The 9,239-nt window shown below is 39.1% G+C and overlaps 1 protein-coding gene across 1 annotated transcript in view; it reads left to right on the forward strand.

Annotated features, from left to right (window-relative positions):
* The window catches only part of fgfrl1a (fibroblast growth factor receptor like 1a), a 110,554-nt gene extending 101,416 nt beyond the window's left edge, over positions 1-9,138 (forward strand). Inside the window, 10 exon segments of the mRNA XM_056472805.1 lie at positions 1,816-2,104; positions 6,174-6,216; positions 6,219-6,252; positions 6,255-6,278; positions 6,281-6,526; positions 8,354-8,422; positions 8,425-8,484; positions 8,487-8,580; positions 8,582-8,664; positions 8,667-9,138. Coding sequence (XP_056328780.1) covers positions 1,816-2,104; positions 6,174-6,216; positions 6,219-6,252; positions 6,255-6,278; positions 6,281-6,526; positions 8,354-8,422; positions 8,425-8,484; positions 8,487-8,580; positions 8,582-8,664; positions 8,667-8,746 — 1,022 coding nt within the window. The 3' untranslated portion in view covers positions 8,747-9,138.
* Positions 9,139-9,239: the final 101 nt, after the last annotated feature.

Below are 9,239 nucleotides of genomic sequence, written 5' to 3' on the forward strand. Positions count from 1 at the left end.
TGCTCATTGTCCAGGCGGGAGCCCTGGGATCAATTATCTCTGAGCTCAGGGTTCTCTCCCAGGACAGCATGCCAAACCTGCTATTATTATCAAGCAATATCTAAGTGTGAAGTCTTGAAAATTGGTTTGCATTTTATTGTTGTTTTTTGTTCATTTATTGTTAATGAATATTGTCTTCAGTATTTCTGTAAGTTTCTTCACAACAGCACAAGACATTCTGTGAAGCATATACTACAATACTACATGAAAATACAGTTGTAATTCATAAAGATTACAGTGCTCGGCATGGATGAGTACACCCCTCACAGATGTCTCTTTTAAGTCAATCATTTCTATAGGATGCTTTACAATAATATATTTCTGCACATACATTAGATTTGTCAGTATCAAAAAGGCAAAACTGGAACTAATCCAACAAAAAACAAATCCAAAATTACTACTCCCAAATTAATATTGGGGAAAAATATGAAATAAAAGTTTCATAAATAGGAAAAAAAAAATTGTGTTTAGTTTTTGCAATAACTAGTTTAAAGGCCCATGAAACCCCCCTTATTTGGCTCAAGTCTACCTAGTTTAAAAAAAAAAAGCATCATGATCAGAGGGAGGAGTGGACATGGCCAGCAGAGTAGGGGAAAAAGAGGGAAGCGAACAACTGTTGTCAAATGGCTCACAAAATGAGACCCAAACTGTAAGAAGACACATTATTTTATAGTTTACAAAGTTAAAATGCAAAGAAAAAAACAGTGATTTGATGTCCTGCTACATATGTTATTCATATTTTAATATAAACATAACCACAATTTATAATTATAAGATAATCATGTTTATATAAACACTATAAATGAGGACGTCCTACTCCTGAATCCCCGAGTCTGAATGCAGACACAGTGGATAGCAATGCAGGATTTTAAACATAGGTGAACACAGCAGCACGGGTATAGGCGATGTGTCTGAATGGGAACAAACTCAACCTGATTAAAAGACAAAGTCTGACATTCTCTAATTCTCATACAGCTCTCTCAACAAAAATACTTGCTGCACACAAACAGCTTTTGCATCGGCTGAGACAGGATTGTGTGGAAAAACATGCAACAAACCCCATGGATCATGGAAACAAACACATACGACCCTCCATGAACGGCTAAATACTGCGTGCCGTATGTGGAGTCCACGGACGTGGCCTCACCCAGTCATTGGGTCTCACAGCTTGGCAGGTCTGCCTTTGCCTTCGGAAAGCACGGTGCTCTCATGAATAATTAAGAAGCAGGGTCTTCTCATAGGAATAGAAAACTCAGCTATGAATAATAATGAGAAACCGAACGCATCCCTCCACTAGCAGATTGGCGCCACATCACTGATTTTAATCCCGCCCCAAAAATTATTTTAAACCCGGAAGATGAAATTAGCTGACAAAAGCTCAAAATTATCCAGTTTTCCCCACAATTAAAGCTGACAGGTGCTAACGTTGTCTTAACTGATGCTCAACACACACACATTTGTTGAAATCTCAAAAAGTACTTGAGGGTTTCTTAAGCCTTTAAATTTAAATATACATTTTCAAAACGGGTGTACTTATTTATATTAAGAAGTGTGAACAAAAATGATTTTATTTGAAATCCTTATTCAGTTTATAGTGAAATATGAACAGACATGCTTTTGACAAGCATAGAAAATTTAACAACTAGACATCTCACTAAAGCAGGCGGTAAACCTGAGAAAACTGCTAGAAACCTGTTCCATTCAGGTTTCAAGTTACTCTCTCTTCCAAGTTGCCGTCTAAACATTTTTCTCACCTCTTTTTCTTTTACTTTGTAGTGCGGCCTCGCTTCACACAGCCAGCCAAAATGAGAAAGCGTGTGATTGCCCGCCCAGTGGGCAGCTCCGTGAGGCTCAAGTGCACCGCCAGCGGAAACCCCAGACCGGACATCGTCTGGCTGAAGGACAGCAGGCCTCTGACACCTGAAGAAGTTGGCGAGGGACGGAAGAAGAAGTGGACTCTCAGCCTGAAAAACCTGACGCCCGAACACAGCGGCAAATACACGTGTCATGTGTCCAACCGCGCAGGAGAGATCAACGCCACCTATAAAGTGGAAGTCATCCGTGAGTCACACACATCGGCTCGTTCATCTTCTGCTGGAATGAAGTGCGGTTCTTGATGAATCACTGATATGGTGTAGATTGAACATGCAGCAACAGTTTAAGCTTATTGCTCATTAGCTGGATGCTGTTTAAAGAGGTTTAACAGCTGTCTGGCAGGCTGACAGAGATTTGTGTTTGGAAGAATTGACTCAGTCATCGCTAACAAACAACATTAGCATTTTTATTAGCAGCACTAATGCACTGCAGCGCCAAAAGAAATGTCAATCAATTACCGGTCAATGAACCAAGGAATACAGTGCATATATACACAGCTATGGAGGTCAGCATGAACCGGAAGAATTATTTTAATGTGTTGATGTACTGTACCTCCAACTGAAAGAAATATTGAGTAGGGGGCGAGGTTTCTTTTTGAGAAATCTAGTTCCTCATAGCAAAATAACGGTAAGATAAGTGTGGTTAAGAATATTGTGGCTGAAGCCGTCAAATCGACATCAACAGAAGGACCACCACTCCAAATGCTGAAGCTAATAGTCGGTTGTTTGAAGATTATTAAACAGATTTTGTTCAGTTCAAATAAAGAATAACAATGCGAGCTAGCAAAATAAACAATGTAAATTTTGATTTGACACAGGCTTTAAATTCTTAGTTCTCTGAATGTACTGGATTTATTAGCTATAGGTATAAGTATAGAGTAAATCTAGAATATTTATTTAGCCTGTAAAAGTAATATTGTCTTTCAGAAAATGCCAGAACAAGGTTCCACTAAAGTATTGCTTTCCTAAATCTTCTGAAGTAAAATATTGCTATTGTTCATCCTCTTTGTACTAGATGTCAACAGATGTTGGAGGGAAAAAAAACTTATAACCTAGTTAAAAGCAGCAAAAACATTGTTCAAATATTGGTCCATATTCTGGCCTCACAAATACTAAACAACTGAATAATAAAATCCATACTGGAGTCCAAGCGTTGGAGTTAGAGAGAAATTGGTTGTTAAGCTCATGTAACCGTTGAGTGGATAGTTTGATTTAGTACAGACTAAAGAGATAATACACCAAAAAAAAGAAAAGAAAGAAAACATTCTCTCCCTCATGTGGTTCTAAACCAGGGCTATTCAATTAGTTTGTCATGGGGGCCAGTTCATGAAAAGCATCCCAAATGAGGGAGCGGAGAGATATGACTTGCAATATAAGTGATGACACAACAGCAATATAATGCTGTGTTCACACCAGACGCAGAAAATGCGGATAAATCGCGTGTAAATAGACGCGTGAACATTTGAGTTTACTCGCTTTATTCGCGCGTGGAAATCCACTTGAGAACAGACACGGATTTGCAGACTCTGCAGGGCTTCTGTCTGCCCGGTGACTGTAGCTTCATTCCTAAATGGCTAACATTTTATTGAGGAAAATACCTGTGTTTATGTGCTTTATAAAGGCTGAAAAACAGCGTTGATTCATTTGGAGCCGTGTCTGTGTCCACTAGATACTTTCAGTGGTGCAGCCAGCTGTGTGAGTTCATAAACTCCTCCAGAACTTAACCTGGATGATGGAAGCTTTCAGCGATGCTTCTGACTGAGCCGAGCCCAGTTTGATGAACTGGTTGTGTGGTATAAGGCAGGAGATTTTTCCCCCGGGAACACCAACAGGCGCTACGTCATAATTACGGCCCCTCAAGAGCAAGTTCCTGATTGGTTAACGCGGCGAACTTAAAAGTTTAACTTTAAAACAAATGAAAAAGTTTTTGATTTAAACGTGAGTGATACTTTACAATGAAAATAAATGACAGAAACAATGAATAAATAAATATAAGAATTAGAATAAATTAAAAATATTATTTGTCTAATGTTAATTTAAGCTATATATTAGCTGAGAATTTAAATGAACTGTTGTTATTATCTGCGTTCATACATACATAATCATTTGTAGTAAAATCGTCTTGCGTATCTTTTGTTTACATTGCACTGAAAGCCACGCACAACTCTCACCACTAAAACATGAGATAATTTCTACTGTGTGTGCCTGGAGGGCACAAGTGTGTCATTCTGCCTGTGAGCCGTGCATGCACCGCTTACAATATGCACATTTCCATTGCAAATAATGAACTTGCGTGTGGAAAAGATGCAATATGTGAGCGGCCTGCTGCTATAGTTAATCCAGTGCACATTCGTATTAGCCTCGGTATAAGCTCGGAACTTTAAACTATAGCACACAGTTGGTATAAAATTTTAGCTGCAGCAGTTGTTCCTTGCAACAGAAACGCAGCGTTAAGAAGCCTTACGATTAACCGTAATGAATTAAAGCGCAGTTAATAGTGAAATCAGCTAATCATTGCATCCCTATTAACGTATCAGTGCAATGCACAAAAATGCCTTTTCTACAAACATATCCAAATGTTTCGCCTGCCCGCAGGCACTCGCTTAATGTCACTTGATTCACTCTCTGCGCAGCCTTCAACCTCAGCTCGTGCTGTATTGAACAGACGCACATCACTTCATAACTATAGTGACTGTTTTTCGACTGAACTAAATTTTTTTTTGATGTCTTGGTCACACTATTTGGAGGGCCAGAAACAAATTGCCTCGGGGGCCGTAGCCCTGTTCTAAACTAATAAAAAGCTTTTATTTCTGTTGAACACAAAATAAGATTTTAATTGTTTCCTTGTTATTGACATTTTGTCAGTTGATAGATAATGCTTCGCCATCATTGACAGGTTGAGGCAGTCTGTGTATTACGAAAACTGAAAGCAAAGCGAAAGTCCTGAATGAGTTATAGGACTTCTGGGTATCCCGGATACAAAATACAAAGACTCTGATAGTTCATGTTTCAATCATTTTGAATCACATCAGAAAAAGGCAGTGTGTGAGACACCTTAACAGACGCACAATTTTCTGTAATTCCATCTATATTAACAATCTTACGTGAGTGTCCTTTTATTTCCAAATGTAGCAATACCAGTCAATTTTGGTCCCCATGTGGAAAATGGCTTATAACTCACACATGACATATTCTGAAAATGTAGATTGTTTCCTGTGAGGCTTGAGTTTAGGTGTATGGTTTGGCAGAGGGGGATAGAATATACCAACACAATCCCACGACAATTCGTAACTTTTTGATTTAGTGGCTAATTCGTATGAATTCGTACGATCTCATTTGTACAATTTACTACGCTTCGCTTATCCCCAATGACGGTTGGGTTTAGGGGTGGGGTTGGGTGCCACGTCTCCTTTTAAAATCGTACATTTTCATATGACTGAACTCACACAAATTAATATGAATTCGTCACTAAACTGATAATACGTAAAATACATAGTTATGTTACTCGTGAGATAAGGGCTGAATATACTGTACAGTATTAGAATCTATACATCTAAGTGAAGATACCATAAAGAAAGTTGTACAGGCGGTGTGTGTGTATCAATTATTTATTTGATAAAATAGCATATATTCATAACAGAAAATATTATGATAAAGGATCAAATATAGTTTTTTTTAAAAACATTAGCGGGGAAAGTGTTTAAGAATTTAAAGTGGGGGAAAGTGTTAGACAAACCCATAGCCATTGACGTTCATAGGAAATATCTTTGTAATAATGTTCAAACTCACGCATAAAAGGAAAGAGATGACATTTAAATGCCTATAATAAATAAACAGAAAACAAAACGTCCACTCCCTCTCCTCGTGACAATTTTCTGTTGTGTTTAACAGAAAAAAAAAGAAAGAGAACATGTTTGCCACAAGTGGAGGCTGAGTAAATGAAAACAGAATTTTCATTTTTGGATGGAACTACCATTTAACATTTAGTCATAAATCCAAGAGAAAATCCAATAAAGAAAGATTTCCTCTAGATCATAAGCAGCTTCTTATTGAATCCTGGCTGCATCTGTTTAATTACAACCACATCCGAATAGGGGAAACTTAGTTAATCTCACTCTCGCTACAGTCATATCAGACATTTTTCTTTCTTCTCAAAATACCCCAAAACTATTTCCAGGGAACAGAAAACTCGGAGCATTATAAACACATAATTGTGTTAAATGCTGATTAGAAAATAAAATCTTCTTTATTTCATTATAGAGCCACAAATTCCAAGCCCATCCTGACGGGCACTCATCCCAGTAGAACACTACAGTGGACTACGGTGGCACCACGTCCTTCCATGCAAAGTACGCAGTGACGTCAAGCGGTTATCCAATGGTTAAAGAGGGTGGAACCGGGCGGCGAGGGCAAGTACAACTCTACGATTGAGGTGGGAGACCATCACTTCGTTGTGTTGCCCACGGGTGACGTGTGGTCACGACCCGACGGCTCTTATTTGAACAAACTGCTGATCACTCGAGCCAAGGAGGAGGACGCCGGCATGTACATCTGCCTGGGGGCAAATACCATGGGCTACAGCTTCCGCAGTGCTTTCCTCACTGTGCTGCCCGGTCAGTGGCACTCTGATGCATTTCACACTATTTAGCTAGTTTGACTGCATATTAGTCTAGTGAATATGCACAATTGCCATTATTGTACACTACTGTAACAAAAAAAGAATGAACTTAATAAATAAATGTTTTATTAGTCACTTTTAAATGGTTTTAAATGTTAAAGTTTAAATATTTTTATATTTACATATTTAAATATTTTTTTCTTAATTTATTCATTTTCTATTCAGCTTACTCCCTTTATTAATCTGGGTTCGCCACAGTGGAAAGAATCGGCAACTTATCCAGCACGTTTCACGCAGCAGTTGCCCTTCTAGCTGCAACCCATCAATGGGAAACACCCATACACACTCAAATCACACACATACACTATGGCCAATTTAGCTTACCCTATTCACCTATAGCGCATGTCTTTGGACTGTGGGGGAAACCGGAGCACCCGGAGGAAACCCACGCGAACACGGGGAAAACATGCAAATTCCTCACAGAATTGCCAACTGTTCAAGCCAAGGCCCAAATCAGCAACCTTCTTGCTGTAAGGCGATTGTGCTAACCACTGCGCTACCGCATCGCCCCATATATATTTTTAGATTAGATTTTGTCATTACACATGTACAAGTACAAGGCAACAAAATGCAGTTTAGGTCTAACCAGGAGTGCAATAGCAGCAAGTGCAGGATATAGGTATAAATTATAAAGTGCAGTTATAGAAAAACTATGGGTAATATTTACAGATGGATGTACTATAAACCTATACAGGTTGTATTAGCAATGAACAGAGATTTTACAATAGATGAACATATGTACAGGTTGCTATTAATAATCAAAAGTGTGCATATATATATATATATATATAATATATATACATGCGACGTGGTGGTGCAGTGGGTAGCACATTCGGCTCACACCAAGAACGTCGCTGGTTCGAGCCTCGGCTGGGTCAGTAGGCATTTCTGTGTGGAGTTTGCATGTTCTCCCTGTGTTTGCGTGGGTTTCCTCCAGGTTAACTGGGTATGCTAAAATTAACCAAAGTAAATGAGTGTGTAAGGATGTTTCCCAGTGATGGGTTGCAGCTGGAAGGACATCCGCTGCGTAAAACATATGCTGGATAAGTTGGCGGTTCATTACGCTGTGGCGACCCCGGATTATTAAAGGGACTAAGCCGAAAAGAAAAATTAATGAATAATTCAAAATCGGATTTATTTTTAAGGATTTTTCATTTAAATTAATTAAATTTAAATTACATTTTAGTAGTTTAGATGTCTATTAATTCATTTGATTAATTTAATGCATCTTTGCAAAAAAACAAAGAAATAAAAAAAAATTTAAAAAGAGGCTGCAAACTTTTACATGATCATTTATTTATACACAAAATAAATATAACAGATACACGTTAGGACTGGGGGGGGGGACTATTAATTGTTAAAATGGCTAATTTTACCATTAAAAAAAATGAAGATAATAGTAATAATATTATTATCAGCATCAGTATACATGCAGATGATAAACCGTCACTCTATTACAGTTCAATTCTGCAGTGTCTCTACAAACCTTGTGTGTTTTGATCTGTGGTTTCTAGTCATCTATAATCCTAACTCAACATTGCATGTCTTGCGATGTAACAATAGCAGACACATACATTGTGATATGGATATCTTGTGCAGCCCTAATATAAAACCTTGACAGTTTATGTTCTAATGAAAGTTTCCTTCAAGCCTAAACATGTCTTCTGACACTCATCCTCATTAAAAATGTGAAACTGATACCCATAACTCGTGAGTTTTTTTGGCCTTACGATTTTCACATTTTCTCTCTCTCTTCATCTAGACCCAAAGCCGCCGTTCTCCCCGATCCATCAGTTCTGCCCCCCCAGCCTCCCCTGGCCCGTCATCATCGGCATCCCGCAGGAATAGTCTTCATTCTCGGCACTGTCCTGCTTTGGTTCTGCCAGTCCAGAAAGCATGCTCCTCAGGAGCCATAATCTCAGCCCAAACGTTACCCAACGGCCACCGGCAGCCACCAAGAGACCGACCGGCCGATAAAGACTGTATCGCCTTGTCTCTACGAGGAGTATCTGGCCCAACAGCAGCAACAGCAGCTCCTGCTGGCTCAATCGGCTCCTAAAGTCTACCCAAAGATCTCTCAGACGTTCACACGCACACACACTCGCACGTAGATGGCAAAATTCACCAGCACCAGCACATCCACTACCAGTGTTAGCACGGATGGAGGCCTTCTAGTTCACACACATTTCTGCAGTCGGCCAAACAAACATTTCAACTCAAGACACTTTAACCAATCCCTCGCTCTCAACACTGCCAAGACATATGAACAAATGAGGGCAAGGCTAACAAACAAAAGATATTCGAGTCTTTGGAAATGGAGAAATGTTTCACTTGCTGACACTCTGAATGGGACAAAAGACAATTTTTTCCATCAGCCCATTGACTAATCTCGTGGACGGGGCCAAAAGGATTTTTCGATTAGCACCAATCTCAGTGAAACGTTGGTTTGCATGCATATGAAAATGGTTTGCAGATATATTGAGGTAGAGTTATGGTTTTAGTTACAGACCGACTGAATGCATGATGGAGCATATGTTCGTGTTGTTTTCGCGGCAGTATGTTTACCTAGTGTACCTTTCATGAAAACATGGTTATAGTAACTAAAGATACGATAAGATTTGGCATTGCATCGTTCGTTCTGACAAGGG

The sequence above is a fragment of the Danio aesculapii genome, chromosome 14 (genome assembly GCF_903798145.1).
Source record: "Danio aesculapii chromosome 14, fDanAes4.1, whole genome shotgun sequence".
Taxonomy (NCBI): Eukaryota; Metazoa; Chordata; class Actinopteri; order Cypriniformes; family Danionidae; genus Danio; species Danio aesculapii.